Source organism: Myotis myotis, unplaced genomic scaffold, assembly GCF_014108235.1.
Source record: "Myotis myotis isolate mMyoMyo1 unplaced genomic scaffold, mMyoMyo1.p scaffold_m19_p_6, whole genome shotgun sequence".
Taxonomy (NCBI): Eukaryota; Metazoa; Chordata; class Mammalia; order Chiroptera; family Vespertilionidae; genus Myotis; species Myotis myotis.
In genome coordinates, this window is record NW_023416368.1 from 98,516,380 (window position 1) to 98,529,229 (window position 12,850).

A 12,850-nucleotide genomic window follows, 5' to 3' on the forward strand; every position below is an offset into this window, starting at 1 on the left:
GATCAAGCCCACAACCCAGGCATGTGCCCTGAAGAGGAATCAAACTGGTGACCTCTTGGTGCATGGGTCGATGCTCAACCACTGAACCACACTAGCCGGGCCCAACTCATCATTGTAACTGGTGAAGAACAGGAAAGAGTAAGATTTATTTTCCCTTTTGTATATGAACTGTGCCTCAGGGTCCCTAAAAAATTGATGAGGGAAAATTTCCTTTACAGGATTATTCCAGTTGACAAACAGAAGGGATGACAGAATTGGAGTGCTGCCATCCTGCAATCCCTAATGAATGAGTGGATCTAGGCGAACCTAACAGCACACGACAAGAAGACCCGGTGTCGTATATCTCTTGGTGGAAGTACCCATCACCTCAATCCTTCCTATGAGAAGACTTGCCCCCCAAACACAAACAATGGAACCTGAATTTGTTCTGGATTTTACTACTCAACCACCAACTTACAGGAAATAGGAGAATGCAGTCAATGAAAACCACTTGGAGAAGCTACAGCACAAATGACCCAAATTCCATAAAAAAATACTGAGAGAGAGAGAGAGGGAGAGAAAGAGAGAGAGAGAGAGAGAGAGAGAGAGAGAGAGAGAGAGAGAGAGAAATCTATAGATAAAAAGGAGTTTAAAAGATGTATTAACTAAGCGTGATATGTGACCTATGTGTACTTCAATTCCAATAATTAAACTGTAAAAAGCACATCTGCATTTGGGGAAAGGTGAATACAAGTATTTCATATTCAGGAATGCTTGTGAATTACGTTGATATAATAATTGCAGTTAAGTTTTTAAAAGGGGGTCGGGGATCGAACCTGTGACCCCTTCCTTCAGTCCACCAGCTGACACTCTAACCACTTAGCAAACCAGCCAGGGCAAAGGGGGTCTTATATTGTAGGAATCTCAGGCTGAAAGACTGACGGGAGAAGCACCAGGTAAATGAACAGTGTGGCCCTCAGTGCAGCACAGGCTCACAGGGAGGCAGGTCCAGCCAGCAAAGGCCTCTCCTGTGCGGTGGGACTTGAGGTGGGCGGGGTGGGGACGCTCAGGACTGGGGTGTGTGTGACGTGGTGCAGAGGCCTGTGACGTCAGGTAGCGCATGGTGGCTGCACACCTGAGACCACCAAGGTGGGTCAGGCTCTCCACCCCACGCCCAGCAGGGACCCTCCCTGCCCAGGCCCATGGCAGGCACCACAGCACTGCCTGGCTCCTCTCCTGGCCCCGACCCCCACCCCGCCCAACAGCGCCCTCTCACCTCTGGGGCTGGATCCATGACGCTGGCTTTCCTTCCTGCGCTGTTGTCGCCTGGCTGCTTAGATGATGTTTTCAGGAGGAAGTCAGCAATCTTCTCAACCAAGAAATCGCGGTCTTTAAGGTTGGCAAACAGGAAGGTCATTTTGTTCTTGGTGCTAATAGACAAAGGGCTGGGCAGGACACTGGAACTGTCGGCTTTTTCGACAATGGTCACCTGGGAGGGCAAAAACACTGGGTGTCTGTGTCTTGCCATATAAAGACAGAAAGGTTCTGTGACCGTGACAGCAAAGTGGCCTCAGGTGGCCCTCTCCGGGGAGGTGCGGTGAGTGAATGGGGGCACTCGGGCCCACTATGATCTGTTCCGACTCTGTTGCCTGCTGCTGTAAGTTCCATGCGCGTCTAAATCTCATTTTTCACCTATCAATCACACAGCCCCGCTGGCCTGTCATGAGGAGGGTGGGCCTAGCCACTGGCCCTTCTAAGTTTCCCACTGGCCAGTTCATCCCCTGCTCTAAAGCCTGGGGAGCAGCCTGCCTGCATGGCCGTCCTAAGCACTGGTTGCCAAAGTACCCGCTGACCGGCATGTCCGGGCCCGGCCGAGGAAGTGTGGACAGAGCTGCACAGGCATGGAGAGCACAGGGCAGGCTTCCAGGGGCGCCTCTGGCTCTACAGAGGCCTGGGGTAGGGACACACAATGGCCATGCAGGCTCAACACCCCAGGGTGGTGGAGGTGACAGAGCCAGCTGGGAGGCCACTGGGCTGCTTTTCACTGAAGGCTCTTCTGGGGAGGTAGCAGCTGAGCTGAGACCTGCTGCAGCCAGGTGAGGAGCCAGGCAGAGACCCAGAACCACACTGAGGAGGTGCTAGATTGGACTGATGGACAAGGAAAAGCTGGGGAAGCTGGGGTTGGGTAAGCAGGGGTGGGCAGGGCTGGTATGTGTATGCATACGTGTGAATGTATGTGTAAGAGTGTCTACGCATATGCACAGTACATGAGTGGGAGTACATGTGTATGCCTGTATATATATACAAACGTGTGTGCATGTTTGTGAGGCGTGTGTGTAGCATGTGTACATGTGTACAGATGTGGGTTGCTGTGTGTACATGTACCGGTATATGTGCATATGCATGCGAGTGCTCATGTGCATGGTTTGTATGTATACACAAGTGTGCATATGCATGTGAGTAGTGTTTATATGTGTGTGCGTGTGTGCGTGCCTGCACATGAACCGATATCTGAGGAGCAGACAGCTCACAGGTCCAGCAGGAGAAGATGCAGGAGGATTCCACACAGGGTGCCCACATGCTCTGACAGACAAGCATTGGCAGTTGTGCGAGGATGGGTCCTAAAGGGGTTAGGTATGTGTGGACACTCCTGAGGTCCAAGCAGATACTGGTGTCCTAGGTGGTGGCCGTGGAGAGGAAGGGACGTGCTATGGTCAAGATGCAGGAATGAGGCCAGGTCAGAATCAAGGTGGCTCCTGCGTTTCACCTGAGCAGACGGAAGGAAGGGGCGCCATTGCCTGGGTGGGGTGAGAAGAGCACGTTTGGATGTGCAAATTCAAGAGCGCAGCTGGCATTCAGGGAGGAGCCCTGTGAAGCCTCGCTGGCTGGGAGGCTTGGTGAGTGCTGGGCCAGGGCCTCCACCTGTCCAGCTGCAGAGCCCATCCTAAGAGCGCGATAAGACTGCCCTGCTAGCCACAGCTGGTGAGCTCAGTGGTTAGAGTGTTGGCCTCTGGACTGAAGGGTCCAGGGTTCGATTTTGGTCAAGGGCACGTTCCTCGGTTGCAGGTTCAGTCCCTGGCCGGGTGCGTGTACATGTGCGGGAGGCAACCAATTGATGTGTCTCTCTAGCATTGATGTTTCTCTCTGTCCCTCCCCCTCCCTTCCATTCTCTCTAAAAAAAAAAAAAAAAAAAAAAAAAAAGTGGAAAAAAATATCCTCAGGTGAGGGTTAACCAAAAAAAAAAGGGAAAAAAGATCAGGACAAGGCAGTCCTGCTCCCCGACACAGCGGGCAGCCAGTACTCTGAGCTGGGACCTCAGGAAACCCTTAAGCCGGCCCCCAGGCCTTGGCACGTCAGGATGAACCCATGGCCTGGTGCCAAAGAGCGTAGCCACCTCGGAGCCCCTCAGCCTGGAGCTGTGGCTCTTTTTAGTCCTCTGCCTGACTTTCCTTGGGGACCCCAGGCAGCATGCTAACCAACACCTTTCATAGCTACACCTGTAGCCCTCAGGCTTTGTACAAACGCCAGCAAGGTCTCACTGCTCTAGGTTTTTAACTAAATCAGAATACTGTGATGTAGGTTATAACTTAAAAACCTCACTGTGCTTCAGCCAGTTTGCTCCGCTGGGCCAAGAGAGAAAGGGGGCTCTGAGACCTGCCTGATAGTGGGGCCAGTGCCTTCGTGCCTTCATCTGGGCGGGGCCTCTCTCCCTCACTGTCCACATTTCTCACTGCAGTCAAAGGAGAACAGGTCTCCACCTCTTACAAGTGACAGTCAGCTCTCAATGACGCTGCTAGAGCTGGAGCCACAGCCCAGGCAGACGTCAGAAAGGAACAGTGAGGCGGCCTCTGAGAATGACATGGCGGGGTTGATGCAGGGTCAGCATCCTCCGAGCCCAGCCCAGCAGGGCTTTGCCACAGCCCCACTGCAGTCTGGGAAGGCAGGACTGAGGGGCATTCCCAGCAGAAAGGCTTGGATCCTTCCTGAAGTTTCCTTAGGTACTAGAGTGAGCTCTCCTGGCCAAAGCCCCACTCCGTCTGCCCACGAGGCCAGTGACCCCTGGGGACCAATCCTGTGCAGCCACTCTCAAGAGGCCTGCACAGGCAGGTGCTGACTCACCACGTGTCCATCACTGAATGCTGAGGGGCCAACCAGGAGAGGCAGGGCAGAGCTGGTGGGGCCGGGTGCTCACCTCCCGCAGGGGTATGATGAGGTGGCAGCCGTCCTCCTCCTTGCTGGCAAAGCAGATGTAGTTGCTGGAGATGAACATCTGGCCGGGGATGTGCAGCTTGTTGAACGGAGTCCACAGGGTGCAGCTTGTGTGGCCGTCCAGGCGTTCGTCCCTGGGCAGCCGGAACATGGCCCGGTAGTACTCGTTCTTGGCTCGTGCGTCTAGGTCTCTGGGGATGGGAGGGGAGGGGACAAAATTTGGGTTTTCAAATTGGATTTGGGCTCTTTGGCCTCCTCCTGTGAGCAAGTCATGCCCAGGGATCTCAGAGTTCTGTGAAACATGCACCTTAAGTGGCCAAGTAAAATGTGGGACATTCGTATGCCCAGCAGGGGAGTGGTCAGAAAACAGCATGTCCCTGAGACTTGCCAGCTCTGGGAGGACACCTGGAGGCTCCGGGGTGTGGCTCGTTGCTTGCCCAGGGGGTTCCGAATCCATCCTGCTGCTTCTGACTAGAAAGACCCAGACCATCTAGAAACCTAGACAAGGGCCTCCCGACAGGCACGATGCTGTTGCTTGGTATAAAGTGCACACTCGCCCGGCCCATGGCTGTGCAAGGTGGGGGCCTGGCACCCTGCTCCTCCCCCGTGGTGGCTTTGTCCTGGGGACAGTCCAGTAGCCTGAGCAGGGCCCGGCAAGCACACCCTGATGGACAGCGCCAGGGACTGTCATGTCCTGGCCCTGCTCGTTTTCTTTCCAGAAGGTTCCAAAAGACACCCTGTCACTTGTATCAGGAGAGTGACATCTTTTGACAGTATTCTGGTCCTAAAGGCACACCCGATTCTGGGCTTAGGCCATGGTATCTGAGCACGCGGGTGTGAACTGGCTGTGGGACCCAGGGGCTCCCGGGCAGCCTTGCGGGTGTCCTGTGAAGCTACAATGGAGTCAAACAGAAGTGCTCCGGAGGGGCTGGCCACCAGTATCTGCCCTTTTGTCTACCAATTCCCACAGAGTGGCAGAGACCTCAAACCTCTAGGCCAGGGCCCCAAAGCTATAACAATGCAGAGGGTATGAGGGGCCACTGGCCAAGGGGTACGGAGAAGAGCTGTCAATCTTGGTGGGGTGGAGGTAGTGAGCCCTGGGACCTGATCGCCGAAGCCATCCAGAGCGGCCTCTGGGGGCACCCTGGCTGAGTTGGTGGGGAGGACAGGCTGTCAACAGTTGCATCTGGCTTTCCTGCTCACCTGCTGAGGGACGTTGGGCAAGTTACTCAACCTCTGTGCCTCAGCTTCCTGTCGAGACTAAGGAGTGTGTGAGACCTCCCCATCACAGGCTGGGAGAAGGAATGTGCCTCTTAGGACAAACCTCTCTCGAATCTCTCGGTGCCCCCCCTGCAGCTACACCTTTACCTCCCCTTCCCGAGTGGCCCCCACTCGGCCACGCACCGCTTCAGAGCAGAGATGTTCCTGTGCGGCTGGGCAGGCCTGGGCGGCGCCTTGTCCTCCAGGAAGCCCTCGTTGTCCAGCAGCTGCCGCATGGCCAGGTTGGCCAGCTGCTCCATGAGCTTGAAGGTCTCGCCAATGTTGAGGAACATGGAGAAGAAGAGCTCCTGGTCTCGGGTGTCCACGCGAATGCTCTCGGGGAAGAGCAGGGTGGCGTTCTTCTCTAGTCCGGTGACATCCACCCACTGCACCACTAGGCTCACTGGACGCCGGTGGGGACAGACACACCACCACTGGGTCAAATGGGCTGGAGGGTTAGGCAGGGCGGGCTCCCGCTTCCCACCGCACTGGGGGAAACTGTACTGAGCAAGCCCCCCTCCCCCCTGCCCCGCCCTCCCTCGCGCCTGAGCCTAGCTGTGCTGGGACGCACTCCACATGGAAAGGCAGGGCCACGGGGACGGATGAAGCCCTGGAGGCTCCTTCTGGGGTAAGGCGCAGTGCAGGCACCGGCTAGCTCTGGGGAGTCTGCCTTGTGTCCTGAGGCCAGGGCTTTCCCCAGGGAGGGACTTGCAACACCAGGGCACAGAGTCACCTAGAGCCCCTCACGGACACGTGTGCCCTTGAACACTTGCCCTAAAAGAGGCCCCATGCAGAAAGTCACTATGTGAAAAACCCTATCAGCGGACACAGGCAGGACAGGAGTCCCCGAGAGCCCAGTGTGTGCCTGGCTCAAGTTTGGGTGCTCCTGTCATAGGGTGCTGAGGTGGCACTTGGTTTTGGGGAGACGACCTGTTGGATGTGTGGGGACAGAATATCTGGGGGCTGAGAGGAAGGAGATCCCTCACGGACTTGGATAGTCTGGAAAGGTAATGGACTTTCTAGAGGTGAGGTCAGGAGGTGAGGGCCAAAGAGCTGAGGAAGACGGGGCCAGCTGGGTAGCCGGGGGGATGCCAGGGCGCCCACGCTCACCTTCCTTGCCCAGCAGGAAGGAGTAGAAGCACAGGTGATTGACAGTCAGGTAGAGCCAGCCCTGCCTGGGCACACGGCCCTTCCAGTAGCTACAGGAGTAGTAGTTGACTAGCTTCTCCCCCTCGGGCATCCCGAACTGCTTCCGCATCTTCAGCTCAGCTTCCTTGAACTTCCCGGGGTCCTCATCGCCCTGGGGCTGCAGGTTCTTGTTCTCTTCAGCTATGATGCCCTGCAAGAGAACAAGGGGACTGGTACCTGTGGCCCAGGGTTCCCACGGCCAAGACAGGCAGAGGCTGGCACAGGGAGGCCCGAGGATTCAGGTGGCGGCACCGAGGATGCTGGCCTAAAGGCCACAGGCTGGGCTAGGCCCGTCGGCTGCTCTGGCAGAGCGTGGTCAGACCGATGCTGCCCGTGTGACTGGCACGCTCCCCTAACTCCCTGAACTACTATGGCAGAGCAGTGACTTTTTACATAAACATTTAATTTTATGTAACATTTCTAAAAAGTGTATCAGTAAAAAATACACAGAGAAGAGCATATTTCGTGAACAGGGACTCTGCCTCTTACTCCACAGCCACTTTCCTGGTCTCCTTCCAGACATGCAGGCATTGATGGTCCCCCTTTCAGCACACACGTGCCGTTCTCCTTCCCGCATTCTTACCTGAATGGCATCGTGCAGTGACTGTTCTGTGAGGTGCTTTCCTTATGATGATGTCTTGGGGAAGTCCTGTATTTGATCCCCCTCCCCACCCCACCCCACATGCCAGGGATTTCCTGCTTTTGCCCATGCCTACAGACCAGCCACAGGGCTCAGGGCACATCTATGCCAACTGCATCCTGCCTGAGTCTTTACTGGGCTCAGAGTGCCTGGAGATATCACTCTGGGCCACAGGGCCAGTTCAAGGCCAGTGCTTGTGGCCCCACCGGTGAGGTATGCTCTGATGCCCTCTCAGTAGAGCTGCACTGCAGTTGCCATGACTTCCATCTCTCTCAAGCTGCTTCTGGCGTTGCCCTGAACCGTTCCTATAGAAACTGGCTCTGGGAAATGGGTCTGGCAAAGCTCTCTCCTCATTATTAAGGTCCTGCTTTTGTCTCTGCTGCCCTGGATTCTACCTACTAGAAGCTCAAGGTGGGCTCTGGACAACCTGTGGGCCACCACTGGCTATCCTGCCCCTGGGGCCACTTTCCTGGGTCTCAGCCAGCAGCCGCTGCTCCACTCTCTCCAGCTGCACCTGGGTGACCCTGAATGCTCTCATTCTCCATTGGCCCCTACTTATGAGTAAGCCTCCCCACCAATGAGAATGAGCCAGTCTAGCTCAGGGCTAGGGCTTTATATTTATTGGCGGATATTGCTGGACTGTAAAAATCACTGAGTAAACTTTAAATTATTTTTTTAAAAAAATCTTTATTGTTCATATTACAGTTGTTCCTCTTTTTCCCCCCCATAGCTCCCCTCCACCTGGTTCCCACTCCACTCTCTGCCCTTACCCACCCCCCCCATGTCCTCATCCATAGGTGTACGATTTTTGTCCAGTCTCTTCCCGCACCCCCACACCCCTTTCCCCCCGAGAATTGTCAGTCCACTCCCTTTCTATGGCCCGATTCTATTATATTCACCAGTTTATTCTGTTCATCAGATTTTTTTATTCACTTGATTTTTAGATTTACTTGTTGGTAGATATGTATTTATTGCTTATAATTTTTATCTTTACCTTTTTCTTCTTCTTCCTCTTCATAAAGAATACCTTTCAGCATTTCATTAATACTGGTTTGGTGGTGATGAACTCCTTTAGCTTTTTCTTATCTGTGAAGCTCTTTATCTGACCTTCAATTCTGAATGATAGCTTTGCTGGATAAAGTAATCTTGGTTGCAGGTTCTTGCTATTCATCACTTTGAATATTTCTTGCCACTCCCTTTTGGTCTGTACAGTTTCTGTTGAGAAATCAGCTGACAATTGTATGGGTACTCCCTTGTAGGTAACTGTTTTTCTCTTGCTGCTTTTAAGATTCTCTCTTTGTCTTTTGCTCTTGGCATTTTAATTATGATGTGTCTTGGTGTGGTCCTCTTTGGATTCCTTTTGTTTGGGGTTCTCTGGACTTCCTGGATTTGTAAGTCTATTTCTTTCACCAGGTAGGGGAAGTTTTCTGTCATTATTTCTTCAAATAGGTTTTCAATATCTTGCTCTCTCTCTTCTTCTGGCACCCCCATAATTCAGATGTTGTTACGCTTGAAGTTGCCCCAGAGGCTCCTTACACCATCTTCATATTTTTGGATTCTTTTTTCTTTTTGTTTTTCCGGTTGGGTGTTCTTTACTTCTTCGTACTTCAAATCTTTGACTTGATTCTTGCGATCCTCTAGTCTGCTGTTGGATCTCTGTATAATTCTTTATTTCAGTCAGTGTATGCTTAATTTCTAGTTGGTCCTTTTTCATATCCTCGAGGGTCTCACTAGACTTATTGAGGGTCTTACTAAATTCATCAGCGGTTTCTAGAAAATTCTTGAAAAACCTTATAACTGTGGTTTTGAACTCTATATCCAGTAGTTTGCTTTCCTCCATTTCTGTCATTTGTGACCTGTTTCTTTGTCTCCACATTTTGGCTGCTTTCCTGTGTTGACAGAGTGGCTTTGTGTGCTAGGTGTCCTATAGGGCCCAGTGGCTCAGCCTCCCCAATTACCTGAGGTGGACACTCTTGGTGCACCCCTTTGTGGGCTGTGTGCACAGTGTTGTTGTAGTTAAGCCTTGACTGTAGTTGGTATCACTGGGAGGAATTGACCTCCAGGCCAATTGGCTGTGAGAATCAGCTGTGTCTATGGTGGGAGAACTTCTGTGCTGGAGACACCCTTATGGGACAAGACCTGCTTCAGTGGGGCTTTGGTGCTCACTGAGTCTGCTCCCTAAGTGTGTCCCTTATGGATCTGAGGAGTTGTAATCTGGATGGTTTCACTCTGACCACTGGGTACACTGGCTCTTGGATCTCTAAGGAGGTGCTAGTTTAGTCTCTGCCTGAGGCTACCCAGCAGGAGCTATGGAGAGATCTGCAGATTTCTCTTCTTTGTTTGGGGTTTGGAGGTGCCCAGATGAGGCCCAGCTGTGAAGCAATGCAAGCTGCTGTGGGGCCTTGGGCCTTCTTTTGGATGTCCTGAATCTCTCTGACCCAGCTGCAGTTTGTTAGGTAATTTTACAAAGGACATGCCCTGACCTGTCATTCATATGCAAAAGCCTCTGCACACAGCTTGGGTGAGGCGGGGTCTCAGGGAATCAACAGGGCAGGGCAAACAGCTATGGCTGATCATCAGCCCTGCCCTAAGAGGCCCCGGGTCTCAGTGTCCCGTGGTAATTGCTGCAAGCACCTCTGAGAGAAAGCCGCTCTCGAGTTCCGCCCGATGCCAGACAGTCCAGTTTCTCCCCGTATGAGTCTGGGTCCCCAAAGACTCGCCCAGAACTGGAGTTCAGAGCAGTTGGAAGCTTGTGTCTCCTTCCCAATTGAAAAAGACAACCGCGTCCTCAGTTGCCAGCCCTTTCCGCATGCGCTTCTGTACCTCTGCACTTTATTTCCGCACCTCCTCTGAGTCTCAGTGTGCTTTTCTCTTTCCTTCTAGTTTTAGAATTTTCACTCAGCCAGCCTTCCTGTGGTTCTGGATGATGTCCATTTTGTCTTTTAGTTGTATTTTTGAAGTGGTTGAGTGAGGCAACAATTTTAGGTGTTTACCTATGTTGCCATCTTGGTTTCTCTCTAAACTTTAAATTCTTGACTCCATGTCTTTCATAGTTTTAGGCATCTTCCTTCCTGAGTCTTGGTTTAACTTATATTATATTAGAGGTCCGGTGCACAAATTTGTGCACCAGTGGGGTCCCTAGGCCTGGCCTGCGGGATCGGACTGAAACCAGCTCTCCAATATCCCCCAAGGGGTCCTGGATTGTGAGAGGGCACAGGCCAGGCTAAAGGACCCCACCGGTGCACAATCAGGGCTGGGGAGGGATGTGGGAGGTTGGCCAGCCAGGGAGGGACTGCGGGAGGGCTCCAGGGCAAGTCCAGCCTGTCTTGCTCAGTCCCAATCGGCTGGACCCCAGCAGCAAGCTAACCTACCTGTCGGAGCATCTGCCCCCTGGTGATCAGTGCACGTCATAGTGAGTGGTTGAGCAGCCTTAGCATATCATTAGCATATTATGTTTTGATTGGTTGGACAGGACACTTAGCATATTGGGCTTTTATTATATAGGATGGTAGGTCAAATAATAGCCCCAAAGATGTCCACACCCCAACCCCCAGAACCTGGGAAAATGTGACCTCCTAGAGCAAAGGTGACTCTGTAGATGTGATTAAATAGGGTTCTGAGAGGGGCAGCTTATCCTGGATTATTTCGGTGGGCCCATTATAATCAAGGGTCACAGAGGGCACAAGATAGGGGGTGTGTGACTGATTGATTTGAAGATGCCACCCTGCTGGCACTCAAGATGAAGGAAGGGGTCAAGAACCAAGGAACACAAGTGAACCCTAAAAGCTGGAAAATGAACGCATTCTCTTGAGCCTCCAGAAAGAAGGGAGCCCTGCTGACACCTTGATTTTAGCTCATAAGACCCATTTCTTTTCTTTTTTTTAAAAAAAATTTTTTTATTGATTTCAGAGAGGAAGGGAGAGGGAGAGAGAGCTAGAAACATCAATGATGAGAGAGAATCGTTGATCGGCTGCCTCCTACTGGGGATTGAGCCCACAACCTGGGCATGTGCCCTTGACCAGAATCAAACCCAGGACCTTCAGTCTGCAGGCTGATGCTCTATCCACTGAGCCAAACCAGCTAGGACAAGACCCATTTCTGAGTTTGTGTTGTTTTGTGCACTAAGCTTGTGGTTAACTTGTTGAGGTAGTAATTGGAAATAAATGCCTAATAAAGTATCCATCTTGTCTACACTCTTTTTAAAAAATATATTTTTATTGATTTCGGAGAGGAAGGGAGAGGGAGAGAGAGATAGAAACATCAATGATGAGAGACTCATTGATTAGCTGCCTCCTGCACACCCTAGGCATGTGCTCTTGATTGCCTCCAACCCAGGCATGTGCCCTTGACCGGAATCAAACCTGGGGCCCTTCAGTCTGCAGGCTGACACTCTACCCACTGAGCAAAACCAGCCAGGGTTTGTCTACATTCTTAAATTTATTGGCTTAAAGCTATTTATAACATTATCTCTTTTTCTTTAAATTCTGCTTCTATATAGGTGCTTGTCACAGTTCCTCACAGGTGCTGCTCACAGACCTTCATGGCTGCTTGCTTAGAGGAGGCTCCTGCCGCCCTGGATCCCTCCACCATGGACTTGTGGGTTCTGTGGGGTCTGCTGCTCTTCCTATAGTTCCTTTGTTCTCTACGGAATTAACTTCTACCCTTTGTTGTTTCCTTCTTTCTAATTTCCTGGTTTCTCTGGAATTCTCACTTACTGAGTTAGACACTTGGCTCATTAATTTCTGCCCTTTGTTCTTTTATGTGAGGTTTAAGCCTTTACATTCTCTACTCTGTACTGCTTTGCATCAATTCTAAGATGCGGTAGTATTTCAATTATCATTCAGTTCTAAACTATTTTCTATTTTCCATTTCATCCCATGAGTCATTTAGAACCTCTTCTCCTATTTTGTAGATTGGTTTGTTTGAGTCTGGCATACAGGAAGCATTTAAAAATGTTGCTCTTATTGCCCTAGCCAGTTTGGCTTAGTGGACAGAGTGTTAGCCTGTGGACTGAAGGGTCCCAGGTTCGATTCTGGTCAAGGGTAAATGTCCAGATTATGGGTTTGATCCCCAGTAGGGGGTGTGTAGGAGGCAGCCGATCAATGATTCTCTCTCATCATTGATGTTTCTAGCTCTCTCTCCCTCTCTGAAATCAAAGAAATATTAAAAATAAATAAAAATGTTGCTGTTATTATCATTGTTAGAGTCTAGCTCTCTGCCTGTTTCCCTGGAGCTAGTAGGCAACACAGGTCCTGCCTTGAACTCCAAAGTGCCCAGAGAAGAGCTGAGGAGCTCTTTATGTCTTCTGCCACGTCTAAAAAGTTGTGGTGTAATAAAGTCACAAGGGCAAACTCAGCACCAGTAAGAGCCCTGCTAGGAATCTAACCTAAGGCAATAATGGAACAGAAAGGAAAACAAACATACATTCAGATAAATGCTCATTATCATGTTAATTACTCACAAGAGGAAACAATCTAAATATCATCATGGTATCTGGTTTTACATGTTGCTACAATTCTCATAATTATTATTTTGATAGCTGTAAGATAGTCCACTATGTACACCACCTGTGAC

The 12,850-nt window shown here is 51.3% G+C and overlaps 1 protein-coding gene across 5 annotated transcripts in view; it reads right to left on the minus strand.

Moving 5' to 3' along the window:
• TBC1D9B (TBC1 domain family member 9B) overlaps positions 1–12,850 on the minus strand; it is a 52,890-nt gene that overhangs the window by 30,387 nt on the left and 9,653 nt on the right. For all 5 annotated transcript variants that reach the window (XM_036312770.1, XM_036312769.1, XM_036312772.1 and 2 more), the window contains 4 exons: positions 6,559–6,787; positions 5,593–5,851; positions 4,172–4,379; positions 1,256–1,468 (listed from right to left, as the gene is read on the minus strand). In XM_036312770.1, coding sequence (XP_036168663.1) covers positions 1,256–1,468; positions 4,172–4,379; positions 5,593–5,851; positions 6,559–6,787 — 909 coding nt within the window. The remainder of the gene's footprint in view (positions 1–1,255; positions 1,469–4,171; positions 4,380–5,592; positions 5,852–6,558; positions 6,788–12,850) is intronic.